General features: G+C 33.6%; 1 protein-coding gene across 1 annotated transcript; it reads left to right on the top strand.

Moving 5' to 3' along the window:
- Positions 1-8,238: 8,238 nt before the first annotated feature.
- LOC133328785 (uncharacterized) lies at positions 8,239-21,664 on the top strand. Its single transcript, XM_061537331.1, has 3 exons — positions 8,239-8,253; positions 20,884-21,145; positions 21,213-21,664. Exons 1-3 carry the CDS (start codon positions 8,239-8,241, stop codon positions 21,662-21,664), a joined length of 729 nt encoding a protein of 242 aa, XP_061393315.1.
- The last annotated feature ends 391 nt before the right edge of the window (positions 21,665-22,055 follow it).

Raw genomic sequence — 22,055 nt, 5'->3', positions numbered from 1 at the left:
ACACATGTAAATTTCCTCGGATAATTAATCCCTGCTAATTGATTTTCCCGTTTAATTGGTTCAAAATTCATGTAATCGAAAATACATTTCAAGTTATTTTTCACTGGTTAATTGTATTATTATTGAAAAAAATCTGGCATTTTTATAGGTCCGTGGTTTCTTTTGAGAATATGCACAGAATCACTTTCTGAGTCGATTTATGCATGTCCGTTCATCTGTTGATGTTAAACTGTAAACAAAAGTACGGGTCGCATTTAAAATCCGATTTAGATGAAATGTGGTCACCAATTTTTTTCGGCACAAGGTCGAACCCTATTCAAATTGAGATAAATCGGTTAAAATTTAGATATAGCTCCCGAATATATTTTCGTCCGAATTTAGGTAAATGGTGCACCAAAGCCCCTATATGTCTTTCGATTTGCAGGTAATTTGGAATAGCGTACTGAATTGAGTCTAGAATGATGTGTGCTGAGTTTCGTGAAAATCTGTTCAGATTTAGATACAGCCTCCATACATATTTTCTAAATTTAGTCTAGAATGATTTGTGCTATGTTTCGCGAAATTCTTTGACAACAATATTAGAAATTAATTTCACCCAATAATGCGTGATTTCTGTAATTGAACAAACAGTTCAATTATGCGGGTATCGGATAATTGGTTCCTCGGTTAATTGAACCAAAAAATGTGCAAATTTTGATGTGAATTAACCGAAAAATACTGTATTAATTATTATTTTTATTGTGTAAATGGTTAAAACAGTTTTAAGTTCGATTTTTAGCTCCTGGGCGATATCACGACTGCTAATATGCCCGTCAACTTCGATCATTTCTCCGATTTTATGGACATTTTCGACCACCGGTCTACATGTGCGAGGTGCATCTTTAACACCAAAAATTCCTGAACGGAATCTACCAGACCAAAATTGCACATAATTGGTTGTTACATTATCGGAACTATAATCATCATTCACAATTTTAGCCGCTTGGCTTGCATTTTCGCCTTTGTCAAAGAAAAACTGAAAATCTGAAATTTGAAGTTTGGAATTAAGATTACTGTTGAATATTGAGCCTTGCAAATTCGTATTTATGTGTACGAAAAGTACTAAATGGCACTAGATTAGGTACAATTTGGATTTGGGTGAACGGAAAGTACTAAATGGTACCAAATAGTAAACAAATTGTTTTTGTGTGAACGGATGGGGCTAAGATCCTGAAATTTTAAATTCGTATTAAAGTTGGAGTGCATGTTTGAGATTTGTCGGTAAAAATTCACGATGTTTGGGCCATAATTGCGGCGTCTGGAGCCACCAGAAAATCAGACAAAAATAAAGTTTTTGGTCCATTTCACCCCATAAATATTAACCGATCTTTACCAAAAACAATAGGGGTCTTCATTGGCCAGAACCCATCCTACATGCAAAATTTCGTGAAGATTGGTCCATAACTGTGGCCTGTATCGTGTTTACAAATTATAATGGACAGACGGACGGACACACATGTCTAGATTGACTCAGCTAGTCGAGATATGAAGATCTGTATACTTAAAGGTGGGTCTAGGACCAATATTTCGCGGCGTTACAAACTCTTGGCGCTGCACAAAGCTATAATACCCTGACAACATAGTTGTGTAGGGTATAATTACTGTTGAAGTGTGGAATTGAGGAAGTTTTAGAAACTCGTACTTACGTCTACGAAAAGTAATAAATGCTACTGAATTTGGTACAATTTCGATGTTGGTAAACGCATAGAGCTGGAATCCTTAAATTAAGGATATTATTGGTGTGCATGACTGAGATAGTTTTGGAAATTCAAATAGTATTATGGGCAAAAAAAATGTTGGGAATTAGTACTAAAATGTACCAAACAGTATTAAATATTATATTTCAATATAACCTATAGAGGTAAAAATGTAAAACTTCGCATATAGGAACTATGACAAACAATTATACATACATATTTTCCAGAAATAAGTTCTAAAATGTACTAAAAATACAACACATTTTATACTGCGGTACGGGTGGATATAGAATTTGGTACACAAGGCTTTTTCTATGAAAAACGATGCTTTTCGCAATTTTGTTTGACATTTGTACTTAAAGTACTAAATATTGTATACGACAGAACTCATGAAGATAGAGTCGCGAAATTTTGTATGCATATTTAACATAGTTTCCAATTCCACATTTATAGTACAGCAAATGGTTATGTGAATTTTGTTTTAAACTTCCGATGTAGTGAAAAACGGACGAGACTTCATACACAAATAATTGAAACTATGCAAACAAGCCGCTGAACACCATAAGTACGAAATTGTTGGCACTTTTAACTTATATTTATTTCCAATGATGTTTCCAACCAAACTGGAAATATATTATACTGTAGCGACTTCCCATGTAATAAATAATGTGCGGGATCTATATGTCTTGGACATACAAAAATATCGACAATTTTTACCAATGATGATTTTGTAACACGTAACGCACCAGAAATACTAAATTTCTGCAATTTTAATGAAAATATTCCCTATATTCTCTGTAAATAATGCGCTGTGAAAAATATTCTATTACAAATTCGTACTATAAGGGTACACAAGTACTAAAACGTACTAAATATTTTACCATTAGCATTAAATTACCGAAAGGAATAAACAAGTTTAAAAAACGTACTGTTTGCATTGGTCCATAGGGAGGATGGAGAAAATATTACACTTTCAAAAAATATAAATATAAAAGAAATAAATACTGAGTAAGATCTTAAATTTTCTTAAAAAAATTAAAGATATAGGACCTATAATTTTTCAAAATATTTCAAATTTATACTTAATTGTGCTAACGACATTGTGGGTCTATGCTAGTCGGTTTATATTATTGAAGATCACAATACCAATAACTTCGTCCAAATTTTGTCCTTTCTTTAAAATCGGTTTAAAATCGCCCATATACATAGATATGTGTGGTTAAACGTACGCCTTCTAAGGTCGTTGATATTTGCTATGTGAAATATCATTTCAAGGAAATTGCGTACATTGAAAAACATGAAAACAAAGAACTGTCTACATAGTACGTAAAAATACGGAATGATGTAGGTTTCGGAATGCATAATAAAACAAAACAACGTAACTGATTTCATAAAGCGAATTTATGCAGTTGCGATAGTAGCAGCATTATTTAAAATTCCTGTTGCCGCATATCGAACAGGAGAGAAAACATGAATGCATGAATGTTTGTAAGTTTTTAGTTATTTCATTCAAATGTTTAAAAATAAGCAAAGAGTAATAAAAGTTGTTTCATGTTTTACCGGTTATTTAAAAGAATGGAATGAATTGTAACAAAACAAAGGTATATTATAGACAGACATGTGTGTGTGTGTGAACAGTGTTATGATAGTTATTAGTTTGCCAAGAACTGAAAACTATAAACGGTCAGAACAATGTCGAGAAACAACTGCACACATACTCCAATTTCAAAAATATGAACGCAAGAAAAAAATTTAACTTGCATACAAAACTCAATGCATTTTGATCAGCAGACCTTGATTATATGTAGTTGGAACTCGAACACCTATATGTCGTTCTTCTCCAAGGTTTAATGTTTTAAAAAATATGCTGCGGAGGAGTATTCCGACGCAATGTAGATTTCATGTACTGCCCCTATATATCGGAACCTCGAAATGTTCGGTACTTTGGTTACGTTTTTCAATCGCATTGGCATTAATATTGGGTAACCAGCTCATTGGCAATAATATTGGGTGCCTTCCATTTTGTATTGCATCCACTATATTTTTATTTTCCATTGAAAAAATAAGAAAATTTCTGCCCAAGTGTATTTTGTATGCCGTCAGGTCATGTTCGAAAATAGGCTATATTCGTACATACTTTATTATCGTTAGGTAAAGAATTTTGGACACACAATTTCAACACTTACAGCTTCGTCTCACAATTCCTGCCATATAAGCTTTGATTTTTATCATCCTATTCAGCAAAGTAAAAATTATACATTTCAATCATAGAACTGAATTGATTAATTTGTTGAAATATTACGACTTGCTAAAGGATACTACATTCGTTTCATCTGAGATTTACTTCTATGAAGACGTACCTATGAGATTTATCCGATATGCTCCATAATCGGGCGATAGATTTACGCTTCTTTAAAATGTAGACCATTTTCTTCAAGCTTAAATAAAAATATTAGTATATATTCGTGATGTAACTCGCTTTCAAAATGTTAGTCCATTTGACCAGCTAAATATTGATCGATTGACAGTGTAAAATTTTCATCACACTTGTAAATTTGAATACATACTTAATTCAATTTTCTACCGAAATTACAAAATATATGTGTTTTTCATATTCAATATTATTGTCTTTCAATTTTCTCTTCAGTATTATATTAATTCACATATTATTGTTCTTTTAAACGTTGTTATTAACAAACAAAATCGAGATTATAAAAAATTTGTTGTTTTTCTTCTATATTTTGATTGAAACTGGTTGAACCACTTGTTACGATTCAGTTAAAAAATTTGCGATTCAATTGTGGCGGTTGTGGTACAAGAAAAAAATACAAACACTTGTTGTGTGGAGGGCGTCGTTTTTAAAAATTCAAACTACATTCCAGTCCAACCGAAAATCGTTGTCAAAACAAAACCAAACAAAAACAATGTAAAAGTGTTTTGCGCAAATAATGCATTAGCATAGAGTCGGAGCATTGCGGCAGCAGAATCAGGTATTGGCTAAGTTAATGCGTCTGAGCGATTGCAGCAGAACAAACTAAAATAACAGAAAATGCATGTAAACAAAGCGCACTTTGTTCACCGAACAACTACTACTACGTTACAGCGATGTTAGGGTTTGTTATATTTTATCGTTGAGGAATTTGGTAGATTGAATTTATCTCAAAGTTTGTCTGAGAAATTGAGGAATATTAGAAAATTATGTGCTTTGTTTTTAATAAATTGACGAAGAAATTTGCGCATATTTCGCCAATAAGTCAATTATATATTTTTTAATAATTTTGTTTGTTTTTTTGATTAGGGTTTTTATCGTTAGAAAGGAATTCTGTTTTCTTAGTGAAGTCCTTCAGTTTTTTTCCAAACACATCCCCTTAAATCGGTTATTCACGAAAGGTGCTATTTAGGTGCTAGGAGTTGCATTCGTAAGCTTCAGAAAGCTGGACAACGGCGCAGAAAATTTTCTAATGTTTCGCTGTCTTCTCCACACGATAGTAGCTTTCCTCGCATCCAATCTTGTCTAAGTGGCCCGCAAGCTCTTATGTCCTGTGACAATATCGGCCAGTCTGCTGATTTCCTTTATGTTTAGTGTTAAGATTTGCTTTTTCTTGTAATATTTTGGGTCTTCCCATAACATTTTTGTGTTCATCCCCGTCCCTTTTCTATACCAAAAAATTTTGTGGGTTTCCGTTGCCCATGACCTTAGTTCTAGACGTGTTGCACTAAGTGGATTAGCATTATTCTTTCGGTCGCACTTCTGATGAGTATATTTGCTATTTCGTTTATTCCTATATAACCCATATGATTCGTATGAGACCAGGCCGCGAGAGATTTTTTATATATTCTAATACAGTTTTGGATTTAACTGTTTTAGAGGTTATAGTTTTTTATGGTTTGTTAACTGTCTGTCATTATATTTATTATATTCTGACCAGATTTAGAACTAAACCAGTTCAGACACTCCGTTATAGCCTGAACATCCGCCCGTTAGATCGTATTGTGATCTAGTAGGTAACGTGTGATTTCGGTTCACGGAGGATCCGATTGTGGTCTGTGCTATATTTTGATGCGGTCTACTGTGTCCGGTGTCGATCCACCCGTTCATAGCTTTAAGTCTTAAAGCTGCGACGGCCAAATTATATCTTACTTGGATATAAATCGGCCGTCATATTACAATATATTCTCCAAAGATCTGTCCTCATTACCCCACATATACCTAGGCAGCCTGTTCTGTGGGCTTTCCGTAAAAATTTACAATATATTTTTGTCCGTTGCTATCCACCAGACTATTTGTTATATTGTTTTTGCATTTATATCGAAATGATTTGGCAAATACATATGCGAATTTTATAACACCAATACAGAGGTCGGTAATAGTGTCTGTTTTCATTTTTTGGAAAATATAGTGGCGGAGTATACATTAATACCAAGAAACGAACTGGATCTTCCTTTCTTGTCAAGAGTTGCTATAGGGAGGAGTTTAGCTTCGAAGTGACGGGAATTGTAAAGACACTCGAACAAAGTTGTCCTCTTGGAGAAAATAAATGTGCCTTCGAAAAACCTGGATGACAGGGGTGAATGATGCGGATATGGATAATACGGATCATATTATGCGGATGGTCAATACTATCAGGGAGCACCTGCAGCTAGGGGCCATTGATCTGTATATCTGCGAATTTAAAGGGGACTATCTAATGCTAGTATTTGAGTTGTATATGAGCATAGAACAATTAAAAACAAACGTGTGGTAGACAAAGAGAGAATTTCTGATTCAGAAAACGATTAATCAATAATCATAAACACATCGGTATAATTCAGGAACGTTGGACTGTTAAAAACAAATTCTCTAGATTAAACCATAAACATTACCAACAGCGAAGTACTACTACTAACAAAAGGGCTCTTAACATTGGCAATAAACCAACTAATAAAATTAGGAATGAGGTATTAGATATAACAATATGTTTAGCGAACCTAATCTACGAAGTCCATGATTGTAAAGTGACATTCCTTCTCTTCTGGAACAAGCCCAAGATTAAATGGATAAACTTCGGATAAGGACAGCCCAAACAATAGTAGAAATCTGCTTTCAAAAAACTCTGGACGCCAGGGAAGATTGGAAAAAAGAGTTCAGATGTCTATACATAAAGACACACCGCAAACTATCTATAGTATACTGGCACAACTTCCACATTAAGCGCATCTCTTGTAAAATTTGTTCATAGCACAAACGACGTTTCAAAAATTAGGAAGTTTCTATTAAAAACTCACCCTCAAACCGAAACAATTGTAGATGAAGAGGTTAAAACGAGCGTGTGTAATTTTCGCAGAGCATAAACAAACTGGCAGAAAATCTACAAATACAGAGTCCCCATATAAAAATCCCTACTGATTTAAGAAGTACCAAAGGCGGAAGAATGTTAAAAATTAGTTCCGATGTTAAGAACAAATCTCATCTACCCTACATTCATTTTTAACCCGAACACTAAATCTTTTATATGTATAAAATCTTATCCGAAGAATAATCTCCTTATATCCTAAGCTAAATATGCCTTAAATAATAGGAAATGCCAATATCTGCCTAAATTAGAAATTTCTGAATTAAAGCTAACAACGAATATAAATGAACATGTAAAGTACTTCTTTGTCGATGCTGTTTGTTACATGCTAAACGTCTGTAGTAAAATTTTGAGCTTGCACTTTTTCCATTAGAGCGCTAAGTTTTATGCAAACACCAACCAACCAACCACCAGCTAAGCTAATCGAAATCATATTATGACGCTGCTCCATTTTGCTGCTGCAATGTTGTTCTGTTAAAAGCCAATAATTGGCGTTGCTGCATGGGTTGGTCGACGAACACACATACGAACATTCATACATAGTGTCTGTTACATGCACTAGGGTGGCATTAGGTGTTGTTCGGTGGTTGGGTCTAGCCGCTGCAGCTGCTGTTGTCAGCAGATTTTGCTGGTGGCAATGGTGATGGCGATGGCTGTGATATAAAAGCGTACAACTCTTTGAGTTTCTTTTGAGTCCGTTGCTTTTCAGAGTCTTGTGCAAGTGCAAATTCTATTTCGTTTTCTTGGTACGAAGGGAAAACATCCGAATTGTTTTTGTAGTGCACTCAAAAATTGTTAAATTCACTGCTGTGTGTTCTTTGTTTCGTGTGTGTGTTTGCGTTCGCATCGTACGGTATTTCAATTTTAGTGACTGATATTCGGCGGAAAGATTGGTTTAGCAACGTCGTTCCATTACCAATATTAACCCGCCAAAAAAGGCCATCCACACTTACATACATACATTTATATTGGATTAGTACTTTTTTGTGGATATTCTCACAAGGAAAACACCCACCCACCCACACGTGTCGCATCTCTCTATGTATCTATGTAGTGTGTCGGTTCATCGGTTAGAACCAAGGCCAAGTATTAGACTGCCGTCATATCGGAATTTTGAGTGCATTCCAGTGCTGCTGCTGCAGTTAACAAAAAATAAATAAAACAACAAAATGTACAAAGTGGTGGTAAGCATTCTCTACTGGATATGGTTGGAGGTGACGTGCATTCGTAATGAAGTGAACGGCAATTGGCCAATGTATTTGTAAATTCTATAAGAACCTTTCGATTTTCAAGAAATTCAAGTGTCAGCAATCTGTAATGGTCGCTGCACCAGTTTGTTTTCAAAGAAAGAAGGAAAGAACATTCTGGAGGCTAATATAAAATGAGTAACAAATATCGAAAAGGCGATTAAATCGCACAACAATGAAAGAATAATTGCAACAATAACAAAAACAATTTCTGACTGTGTGTGTTTTGCAAAATGTGGACATTCCATTAAAAATGGATTTCATAATGCTGCCAGATGTGTCTTGAAGTGTAGTAAACAATGTAGAATGGCGTTGTTCTAGATGCTAATGCATATGAATGACATCACTGATTTGGTGCAAAAAGCTATTTAAGGTTTTGACACTGAATATGTATTTATATTGAGTGGTTAGAAATTTAAAGCCTTTCATAAATTATGTTTGCACAATGATTTGGAACGATTTATTCATAATAATATTTATTTGGTGTTGCCTTAGTCATCCTCAAAGTAATATACATATTTTGGTAGTAATAATAATATGACTAAAATATGTTGTTATCTCAAATACTAGATTAGCTGCTGGACTTTGGGTATAGTCCATATCTACAATATATAAACGAATACATCTTTCAAATATTGATGCTACACAAGCTTTTAAAATATTAATCATAACAAACTTAAATCAAACAAACTTAAATCAAACATTTTAAAATATTAATCATAACAAACTTAAATCAAACATCTGTGATGTCAAGATTCTAATACTTCTAAAATTAAAATACGGAAGAATTGAAACGGCCTAATAATCTTTTCCGACTGCATTCTGGGTTCGTTTCCGATTAGATAAGATGCCTGGCACTATATCTGGAAAACCTAAATTAGGATTGATAGGATCGAAGGATTAAAACGACCTAATAATCTTTTCCGACTGGATTCTGGGTTCGTTTCCGATTAGATAAGATGCCTGGCACTATATCTGGAAACACCTAAATTATGTATTTTCCCTAGGAATAATATTCTTTGGAGAAGCAGTTGCCTAGCTTAGCATAATTTTTTTCTTATATGTGTGGGAATAAACCTCAATCGGAAAGGTCTACATAAAAATCACATCGAAAGCGGAAATCCAACTCATATTTCAGCTGCCTTGAACGAGGCTGGCACCCCATAGAAAAAAACGATGTTCAGATAATATCAATCACAGGGCGGACATATGCGATAGTCATATAGAAACGAGAAAAAAAGGATCAGTTGGTGTTGCCGACAGGTACCAGAGATGATGTACCTATATAGCCGATAGTTGCACAAAATCTATGTTCAGTATAAATATTATTGTCTTAATATTGTCCACCCAAAACGGGAGCTGACATTTTGAAGCCGAATTTTCTGATATATATTTTTTTCTTATAATCAGGACGCGCATCCAGATAATGGACTAAACTGATTATAGGATTGTAGAACATGAGTTTTGAGTTTAAATTTAAGAAAGTCCATTCATGCCGTGGAACCCCGCGTGATTTTAGTTTTTTTTTACGTGCCGGATCTAATGAGCCCAGCCGTGTTCAATTCCGCTCAATAAAACGCCGGATATAGGTACCTTGAATGTGGGAAAAACTGCAAAAACTTATTTCGTCAAATTCGCGTATATAATTGGGAATTGTTTTAACATACATTCATGTTTGTAATATCATATACGCGAATCTGTGTAAAAATAGGTCAAAAATACATCTATACGCGAATAATAGCGTATTTTATCCAAAATTGATTGTGGTGGCACATCCGCGGTTCTTAACCAATTCTTTTAAAATAGGTGTACTTTTGCGTATTGTTATAGGAGATTACTAAAATCTGATGCGCATAAAAATATTATGAACGTTGCGTAATTTTTTAGACATTTTTAGGGTTTTTGGATAGTAAAGTGCATCGAACCGCTAAATGAAACCTCGACAAAACCGAATGCACGTCAACTGATTTCAACGACTTGCATACTTTTTAATATTGATCAGTTTTATATACTGTAACTGCAATATATTTGGTAATTTTTAAAGTCAAAATTCTTAACAGAGGAATCTACCGATATTTAACAATCATCTAAAATAATTCGAGGAGGAAATCGTCACATGTTTTAGAAGATCTAGACAAAACCAATTCCCTTAAACATACTAAAAAATCAAAAATTGAAGAAAACATTTTGAGGCAATTCAAAAATTAATTTATTTTATTTTCAGATATTTTGACTAGTATGCAAAGAAAACAAATGTGTTTAACCATTTGTCACGAAAATTCGCGAATTACAACAAATAGGAATTAATTTAATTTATATTTGAAATACAAGATTTAAAACCGCAGTAACTTTTGTGCGCCACATTCGAATTTGTGAAAGCGAACAGATTTCGAATCCGCATATCTTCCCTATGTGCTCGCAAAAAAAATTTAATTTTTTTTAGGGAATTTTAAAAGAATTTTGAAATTTCCCATGTACACTTTGACACTGCAAGAATGTGCCTCGTCGAAATATTGGGTTTAAATTCCATGCTTCTTTGTATATGGCAATTTGTCTGTCTGGCTGGAGGGTAAGCACGATAATTCTCGAAGGGAGTAAGCGATTTCATCCAAACTTTGCACATCGTAATATTCGTCCCAAACTTAGAATAAGTTTACAGATTGCTTAAACGGTTCAGTTCTTCTCGTACTTCCCATACAAAATTGTCAAACTCTTGCTGAACAAGTAAAAAAGTGTCAGACGACAGATATATACCCTCACCCTAAGGTTTGCGGAGGAGGTCTTCGGAGTTATACACAGGTTTTATTCGTTTTATATAAGGTATATGTTTAATTAAAGATGTTTCGGATTTTATGTTGGTTAAATATATAATATTGGCCCCTTTTTGTAGGATATACCAGAGGAGAGGGCAGAGGTACGAGAAGAAGTGGACATCTTAAAGCTTGATCTATTCTTGGTTCAGATAATAGGTTGTGCAAAGTCTGGTTCAAATCGGTCATTCCATTCGCCTAATATTGGATTCATAAATATGAAGTGAACCAATTGATTACATCTTCGCACTTGATCTAGGCTTGGTATTGATAATATGTTGTGCAAAGTTTGGTTCTAATCGGATATTCCAATCGCCTGATATACAGACAGACAAATGGACATGTGTACATCAACACGGGGTCTAAACCAATATTTCGATGGGGTGAAAGTGTATATACCTTCATTAGTCATAAGGTCATAATAATAATACAATCCGATTGGAACAAAAATTTGCATAACCTAATATTTGGATCAAGCCTGTAGAATGTTTGAAAATTGCGGCCCACTCGTTCAAGCAAACGGAATATCCAATTTCATCTAAACTTAGCACATGGTAATGTTTTTACTTAGCCTAGATCAAGTCTGAATTGTGCACATCGCAGTTTATTTCAGAGATCACGACATTCGACATACACTTGTGGCCAAAACTAAAGCAACTGTAATGGCAAACTGAATAAAGGGCCTGTAACCTTTTTAAAAATATGTTAATAGTGAAAATTTTTTTTAGAAGTAAAAAATATAAACACAGCATTTCTTTTGAAATAAAAAATAATCTATGGAAATCTAAATCGACTCAATTTGTATTTGTTCAATTTTTTATTATAAATAAGTACATTTTACAAGAAATCGGCAGGAAAAATACTGGTTATTTTTTATTACGATAGCCCACCCACGAGTGATTGAATCTAAAAGATTCTCAATTTGATCCTTGGGTATAACACTCATTGCTTCCTGAACCTTTGGGAAGAGGTTATGTCTGTTTGTGAATCTCTTTTGATTTTGCTGTATATGATACTACAAAGTTTTTTCTACAGGGTGAAGATCTGATGATTAATCTGGCCATTATAAATTTTCAATCTTTGGAATTTTTTGTGTTTGAGGTTATTGACAAGCTGAACAACCAAACAAGCGGATGCCCAATGGGTGTACAGTATTTGGTGTACTGTATTGAGACAAATTTCCTTTTCCATTAATTCAAAATGAATGAATTTTGCATTTATGCCTTTGTTTTTTTTTTTTTTTTTTTAAGTGAATAAACTGAAAAATTCTAACACGATATGTTTAATTAATTTCAGTTACTTTAGTTTTGGCCACCAGTGTCCATTCTTTTTTGTCTGAGATCAGGGTTTTGTATATTTCAGCATTTGAGACTATGCACACATGGTAGATTAGGAGAAAAGAGTGATGATGAGAACAATTAACTGCCTACTGCGACTTATATGCACTACTTCCCTCTTATTTATACCCCATAAATTGTTGTGGACAAAGAGATGTTAAATCTTTGAAATAGATTTGTTGGTTGTGTTGTTTTGGATTTTTTTATTATTAAAGTTACTGTGCAGGTACAATATGTCTTGCCATTTTGTGATATTTCGCAGATATAATGTCACAACAGTTTCGATATTCATGATTTATTCCTACTTATTTTTATTAGTGATGACACGTGTCGTAGTACAGTGAACTCTACCAGTAATAACAGCTTTTGTTGACATAAAATGTTAATATGTAGTATTTTACTTATTTTTACTTAAGATGGTGGCAATAATGAATAGTAGGTGGCAATTCAATTTACTTCCTCAAATAAGCTTTTGTGGTATGTTTATTTATTCGAAATATGGAATATATACACACAAATGGTATATATGTATAAATACTCGTATGGATAAATAATTAATTGCAATTCAAACTAAATATGTAAGAGACCAATAAGTCTACATCGCCCAATTTGCAATCGATTCTGATTTTCGATGAGTTACCTAAAACAGATAAAATAACACAGTGGAACGATAAAATCTTTAACCAATCGGAACCCCAAATATCTGAAAGCCTATGACGGTAGAAAAAACCCTAACTTTCAATTATTATCAAAAAATTTTGTTTAAACCTGATTTTAAGTTTTTCGACTTATCTATCAAAAAACATACATTTTTGAAGATTTTTTCATGATTTTCCGCACTGGGTTTAGAATTTGCTATTAATTTCACCAACAATATATGAAAGGAAGATTGTCAAAGGAAAAACAAATAACTCTTCTTAAAATCCAGTTTGGATTGGACGTCTTTTTCAAATGGTTATAGTATCACAAAGTCATCGAAAAGAAGATAATTGGTCTGTTCCCGTACTGCAAGAATCTACTATTTTTACTCCGATAACACTTTTTTCCTTTATGATATCGAAGAAAATAGTAAAATTGAGTAGATTCTTGCAGTACGGAAACATACCAAATGTTCACTCCCAAATGCTTGCAGGGTATGTATATTCGAGGTGGAAAACATATTTTTGTTATAACAAAGCAACACAAATGTAGTTCTACACCACACAGGTGTCCCATTAAGATAATAAAAAAAACGTATCGTCATAAATGTTTTCCCAATCGACAAAGTTAAATATATACAGTTGTTCATAGTTGTTGTCAAATGACAAGACAATTTTCATATTTCCTTGTAAACAATACTAATATTCAATGAAAATTGTTTTTTTAGAAACCCGGGCGGATGGTGGTTGGCTGAATATTAAGGGTAGTGGTTGTATATGTTCATTTATAGGTGCCATCATAGCTATACTATGTCATTAAAATTATTATTATTGAGAACTAATCATTTAAGATTGTTACAAACGTCCCCACAAATATATTGTCCGCATTATTGCTGATGAAAACTAATTCAAAGGCGTAATGTAAAGCACGTTTGAGAAATCGCCATGGTATGGGTTGGCTTTACCTTATGGGACTCTGAACCGATGTAAAAAATTTGACAATATAATAATATTAACCGGTTTTGGTAAATAAGAGATGCAAAAGAAGTAATTATGGACAGGACGGTGATCCATGACACACGTCTAAAATCGAGACAGAATATCTTTGGGAGCACAATTTTCAATTATCGCAGTGTTCCAATAAATTGACATTTGTGATGAACGGAATACAAATCGCCTTGCTGAAAACTGTACCGGGTCTGCTGTAATTCGAGGCGTTTCTGCAATAACACACGTTTTGGTCGAATTTTGGTTTGTTTTATAGCAATAATTCTTAAAATATTTTATACCTGTACCCAATGTCCTTATTTAGTAATAAAGTGATGAAGGGACATCTATAGATATTTTTAGTTTGTCTCTAAATGTAGGCTTGTCTACCATGTTTGTTTTTCAATATTAAAAAAATATTTAATATAAAATATTAAATGAAAAAACTACAAACATTGGTAGGGGCCAGAATTGTTAGATGGGTTGTACATTAAATTCGTCATTTCGTTTACAACGCCTTGAAATATTTGTCGGATCGGATTCTTAAACAGAACAGTTCGTCGTTTTGCCTTTTGAAACTACAATAGACAGAACTTTGAAATTTCTACTAATCCTGAGATGTGTGATGGTTATAATTTCGCATCCCGGTTTCTAGAGGGAGACAGTTATATATATATATATATATATAGTATAGGACCATGCTTGGACTAAGTTTCCATATAGGGGTCCCACCCTTTTCTCTGAAGTTTTTGAAAGGCTTAAATATTTATCATAAATACATCTCATTATATTTATGATAAATACTTCAGTCCTTCACAATCTAAAATTTTAACTAAATTTATTAGTGTACGTATCTGTAAGGTTTTCTTATGACGACGACATCATACAAGTCGAATAAGCTATATTTTGTAAAATATTTGGTGGTATTTAGTTTAGATTCAATAAAACTAAAAAAAGACGAAAAAGAAGTTCTAAGACCCGAAATAGAAGTATTATATGTTTTACAAAAGTATTCCTCATTCGTTTTGACTGAAGACATGTAATCTAAAAAATAATCTGCAATAGCCAGCTTAATAGCTTAATGAACTTTAGAATTACCAGCAAAAAATTATTTGCGCCATCCCCATAAGGAATTTTGTTAACTCCAAACATACATAGAAGTTATATATTCAAATTTTCACTGAAAATTATAAAACTTTGTGGGAGATTGTCCTTGTTGTCTGGCTAAGTCACAAATGGAAGTTTCCCTTATCGCAAATTTACAATAGCTGAAGGCTGCTTTAATTGGTCATAAAATTGGCAACTGATGCACTTGGGTGCGTGCAACCTTTTTCTTCGAACATTTATTGCAGTCGAACTGCTGTATTCTTCAATAAGCGACTCCATTCTCTCAGAGGTGCTTCAAAAATTACCACCTTGCCTATTCTTAATGACGCTTGAAACTCGAATAAGTTCCTTGTGCAATTTCCTTGTTCTTCTCCACATTAGAAGCGCTCTTCTTGAATAACGTAGTATATATGGCTCTTGGGACACAAATCGATCAATTAACACCTATTTTTATAATGCCTATTTTTCAATATTTTACTCACATGTATCTATGAATGGGCCATACACCTACTTATGAGTGGGGATATTAATGGTAGCTATATACTGTAACAAATAACCCCAACAGTTTAGCCGCACATCAATTGAATATGAAATGCCTATTTTTTCAAAATCACATATATCATATTTGATATAAAGGTGTGTCTGGTTACAGTTTTATTCCCCACGAATATTGTGACCAACGCGTAGAAATGAATATGTTCAACCTACAGAAGGCAACAAATGAGTGTCGATTTAAAACCATGGAACGAGTTTTCTCTTTGTTTTTTAGAATTTATTAATAAATTGTAAATTACATTCTCTGTCGGTGTGTGTTATTGATTAACAGGCATGAGATAACGGAAATATTTGCAATCTATTATTATTAGTAATTGAAATTATTTTGCTAAAAATGCAATATTATTACACAAGGTTTTATCGGTTGCTGTTCTACTTTTGTTAGGTAATTGCACATGGTCTCTTTTTTAAATAGCCCCAAGAAATAGATAACTAAGTGGCAAGATATATTTAAAACAATTAAATAAATTTTGGATTGAATTTACACATTTTAAAAGGTTGTTGGAGTTAGATTAATATTTGATTGTGGGTCGAAAATAAATGAGACAGTCGCAAAATATCCTCCCGAAATGTGATATATAGAACCGACATTTGAACTCTTGCTTCATTTATTATACACAAGAGCAAAAAAATAAATAAACTTTGCTTTGTACATCAGTTTAATAAAAAGTAAACTTTATTTCTTTAAATAAAAATTATTGTCTTTTCAGCAACCATTCTCTTATTTTTTAACTTCAATTACATTTCCACTAAAAAAAAAAACTATATATGAATACATACATATTTGTCGATAATACTTCATCATGGAAACTGGTTCATTCTACATTTTGGATTATTACTACTGACAAAGGGTGAGAGTCCGGTATGAGACACCACAAAAAAATCGATAACACGTTAATTTCAACATAATTATCATATATAGACAGGTTTGCATGTTTAGAAAAAAGTCGAACATGTATCTAATAGACAAATATTTATTATGGCCATAATAATCGAACATTGTTCTTGTACAGAGAGCGCAGAACAACTGTCAAATGTGTAATGAAGGACGTTAGGTGGTGGTTTTTATTCTTTTTTTTAGTACGTTTGTGACTACTTTGGTGTCAATCACCGCATATGAGACCAGTTGTTATTGTTGTTTATTGGCTCATTCCAATATGGAAAATTAATTAAGCTCGAGCAATTAATAGAACCACATTAATTATTCTGATTTAAAGTGAATGGCTTGTTATCGTTTGGGGTTTTGCTGTTGCTATTAAGAAATATTTATTTAGGTTATAAGAACACACGCCGATATGGAAGTTATTAGTGATAATAATATAAGGAAACTACAAGACACTGGTGTATTGTCATTCTTTTACAAGAGTAATGTGTTTTTTCTTCTTCGTGCTAATGACCCTTTTACAAATAACATTAATTATTAATATCTATAATGTGATATATGACATTTTTGTAATGACTTTATTTTAATATAGCAAAATAAAAGTAGGGAAATTCCTAAAGGTGAATGAAATGAGTTTATTTCTATAAAAAGGGATTATCTATTTTGAGATGTGTAGTTAATATACATATTTGGGTTGTGAAACCATATGCGTTAGTCATATGTTTGAATGTCAATTTTTTTATGGAAAAGGTTTCATTCCTTCTTCGGATATCGGAATCTGTTTGTCGTAGCTTTATGGAGAATACACCCGCTATAAGGAAACAGGCGCCTTCAAAGGATGTGCACTATTAAGTATTAAAAGAATATGTTTAATGTCAACTAAATTCAGGCACATTTAATCTGTTGATAACATAAACCTATTGTAAAAAATTAATTAATGCGGGGTGCATCCCCCTTGGTTTCGTCGTTGACTAAGTTATCATTTTTATATCCTATACAACTAGGGTATTATACCGCGAAAAGGTGGGTCAAGTCATTATAATTATAATAATCCATTATAATTATAATTTGTTAACACAGTACAGGCCACAGTTATGAACCAATCGTCACAATTTTACATGTGCGTTCGGTTTAGCTATAAGAAGACATTGTTCTTGATATTTTTGTCTAATAATAAGGGGATGAAATGGAGAAAAAACTTTATTTTTGTCGGTTTTGTAGGAGAGAAGAATAATCAAACTTGTTAATTAACAACAAAATAACGGATGCGCTAATAGCTTTATATGAAATATATGTTTTGTAGAATAGGTACCCGCAAATGTAGACCGACATGATCGATGTTTATACCCTTCACCACACTGTTGTACAGAGTATTCTGTCTTCGTAAATATGTTTGTAACAGGCAAAAGGAAACGAGATAGACACATGGTTCCTTTTCAGAATATGGAGCTACATTTTCGCCTGATTTTATTTAAATGGTGCCACAAAATCCCAACAACATTTTGCAGAGCATACTGGATTAATTCCAGTTTGATGTCCGAGAAGTTTTGTTGAAATCGTTTCAGATTTAGATATAGCTCCCATAAATACTTTAGTTCGATTTTATGTTAATGGTGGACCATTAACTATTGAATCGAGTCTAGAATGACGTGTCTTAAGTTTTGCTGAAACCGGTTCATATTTATGTATAATTCTCACATATATTTTCGTCCATTTTCATGCAGATGGTGCACCGGGGAGCTTATTTATTTTCGCTTTACATGAAATATTGCAGTGAGTATTGTATTGAAATTTGTTGAAAGCTATTCGGGTTTGGATATAGCTTCCACATATATTTCCATCCGATTGCATCTAAATGGTGTACCAAATAACTAAAGTTCTTTCTACAGGGACGAATTCGGCGTATATGATTTTGTAAAATATATTCATATGCCAATATAACTCCTATATTTATTTTCGTCTGAGTTCATGCAATTTGTGCCCTAGCGCGATAAAATTGTGTGATGCAGCATACCAAATATTGAACGCCAAGGTTTCTCAATTACATCCAGTTTTACATATAACTCTCATACAAAATTTTGCTCGATTTCATAAAAATTCCATTTCAATGGTCCTCTGTTCTATTTACAGGATATTGTAGATATTACTAAATCTTGGATGTACACAATGTGGTGAAGGGTATCATATAATTGGCCCCGTCCGACTTTTGAACTTCCCTTTCTGGTTGGATATAGTTTAGACTTTGATACAGTTTAGATGTTGCTAATCGTTTCATTAAAACCAATACTCAATTCGCACAATACAATATTTACAAGCTTCCAAAATGTTCGCCCTTGCGAAAAATTGTTGTGATATAAGCTCTACATTCGGACGTTAGCGATGTTTGATGAGTGGACGATAAGCCAATTTTTGGAGGTCTTCATATTGAAGACCTGGAAATCTTCTTAAGAAGTTCTGGATGTCTTCTTATTTAAGACATGGATGTCTTCTTAAAAATAGCTGGTCTTCAAAATTAGGAAAGAAACAGTGACGTAAATAACATATATTTCCGACTTATAATAATGCTTCAGAAACGTCGGAAACCCATTAGATTTTTCGATATTTAATTAATGAAATGAAACCCATATAAAATTTCTTATCAAAAAATTTAACATTTTTATCAGTATGAAATATTCAGAAATATGTAAAAATATTATATATTCTTCAAAATAACTGTACACGGTGAACATATTGAAATAAACGACGTTTACTATTTTTTTTATTACATTTTATATAGGTATAAGATGTTTTCAACGTTTAAACGTTTTTGGCAGTCGAACCCCTTAAAAATCGTCATACGGACCATCCCTAATTCTAATAATCAGTATTATACCCACGAAGAACCTCAAATTCAAACCACAATCATTTTGTTCGGAAAATGAGCATCGGTCCATTAAATGGTACCTTGATAATCTGTTCAGAATAACAAAAATGGAACACTGGACTTAAATAATTTTGGGCTGTATGTTGTTCAAACTACATTATAAATACAAAACCAGTGAGCGGAGCAGTATAGTCGGACGGGGCCGACCATACGATACCCTACACAACTACCACGGAACTCAATATTTCTGCGGATGTTTATTCCGAGCCAGGGCAAAATTTCGTGATATTTGCACCCTCTTGCCCGATTAGAGGTAAACATCTCTTCCTCACACTGACATATTTTCCGAATATTACGAGTATTGAGTACATCTATTGTCCAGATTCCCTTCACTGTGTGTTGTGTTGTGATGTTCGGCTTTCATTTGTGGTCTATAGATCGACTCTAAAATAACACAAACAATTAAGTTTTCGGCCCACTTCATTCCAAAATTATTATCTGATCAACACCGAAAATTATAGGCGTTGTCCTTGACCATAACTGGAACCTCATGGAACATTTCAAAGCGATCTGCGCTATACTTCCGCTCTCTAAAGTCATAATGAGTTACCAAATAATATACAAATGCAGAGATACCTGTAAATATTTAGGTGTAACTCCCACATCCGAGCACTTACAACAATATAATTGGTATTAGTTTAAAGGTCAACCACTCCTCTTGGATATAATATCAACTTCTCAGGTCTATGTCCTTCAGGGGTAAATATATACGCTATTGAATACAAATTTTGTCATTTTTCACACAAAAGTCAAGGTTCATTTGACCCCCTAAATATTGACCGATCTTTATCAAAACAGGCATGCTTATTCTTTGGCTCGATCCCCTTCTCCATGCAAAATTTCACGATGTTGGGACCATTATCCTACATGCAAAAATTCGTGAAGATTGGTCCATAACTGTGGCCTGTATCGTGTTTACGAATTATAATGGACAGACGGACGGACACACATGTCTAGATCGACTCAGCTAGTCGAGATATGACGATCGGTATACTTAAAGGTGGGTCTAGGACCAATATTTCGCGGCGTTACAAAATTTTAGGGCTGCACAAAGCTATAATACCCTGACAACATAGTTGTGTAGGGTATAACTACAGTTATTTATGTGCGAACGTCTAGGTAAAACCTCTTACTGCAAATTAGGCCTTTACGAATATTTAATACTCTGTCATTTCGTTTGTTACATTTCGAAATAACAATTTTCTATTCAATAGTTTCAGGAACAAATTCGGTATTATCAGGATTCTGGGCACTTTGAATTTTTGAGTAATAAATATAAATTTTATTCATTTCTAATTACATTCCCACCATCTTCATATTTTTTCAGTTTATTGCATCCTGCTTGGCGTTGGCATTCCGTGGTGCAGATGCTCAGCAATACACAACACCGGTGCCAATTCTAAAACAAATCAACAAACATAATTCCGATGGTTCATACACCTACGGGTATGAAGCAGCCGATAAGAGTTTTAAAATCGAAACGAAATATCCAACCGGCGAGGTATATGGAAAATATGGTTATATTGATGATCAGGGACAGCTAAGGGAAATTGAGTATGGAGCAAGTAAACGTGGATTTGAGCCAGCTGGTAAGTGTTCTCCTCAACTTATTTTCCTAAAAATGTTAACCAACACAACAAAATTATATGATTACAGGCAGTGATATAAATGTTCCACCACCCACTCTGACAGCCAGTAAATCAACACCATTGGGACCAAATGAGATTGATGATGGCCAATACCGCGAAGATCCAGCTGAATATTACAAAGGACAGAATTTCAATCGGCCTGTAGCAGCCAGCAAATTCAGTTTGAACAATTTCCAACAGCAAAGGCCCCAGCCAGCTTATAATCCATCACCAGCTCCATATAATCCCGCACCTGCTCCAGCTCCATATAATCCAGCACCAGCCCCATATAGACCACCAGCACCACAATATTATAATCCTCCATCACCGCCACAACAATCGTACTACCGACCACAACCACCCCAGCCACAATATAATCCCTATAATCCAAATCCCAACCCCAGTCATTTTCACCCCGCCGTAAAAAGTTTAGACATTTGGAGTGGTTCTTACAGTTTGGATTATACGGGACGAAAATAAAAAAATGGGAGGATGTGTGTGGTCATAGATGTGTGGAGGAGAGTGTCTGCGAGAAGTAAAGGTGTTTTTTCGTGTTTGAGTTGCAGCAGCGCGAGAAATCTCCAAAAATGTGCTATCTTAAGACTAACGAACGATTTTTTAAATAATTTTTTGTTTATAATTTTTTTAATTAATATTTAAGTAATAATGTATGGAAACAAGTGCAAGATGTCGATGTGGATTAAATGTAAAATATATGTTCTTATCTACAATTAAAAAATAATAAAAACAAAAATCCCGAAGACGTCGTTGAACAGTTAAGTTAAAATATGAAATAGTAAATGTTTATTAAGGGCCAAGTGAAATCAATATTTTAAAGGGGAAATTCTTAACATAGGCCTCATTTTTTCTA

This window comes from Musca vetustissima, unplaced genomic scaffold (assembly GCF_032173495.1).
Source record: "Musca vetustissima isolate MV318-11 ecotype Yass unplaced genomic scaffold, APGP_CSIRO_Mvet_v1 utg18749, whole genome shotgun sequence".
Classification (NCBI taxonomy): domain Eukaryota; kingdom Metazoa; phylum Arthropoda; class Insecta; order Diptera; family Muscidae; genus Musca; species Musca vetustissima.
The sequence above is the reverse complement of the archived record's forward strand: the minus strand, read 5'-3'. Positions and strand labels throughout refer to the sequence as shown.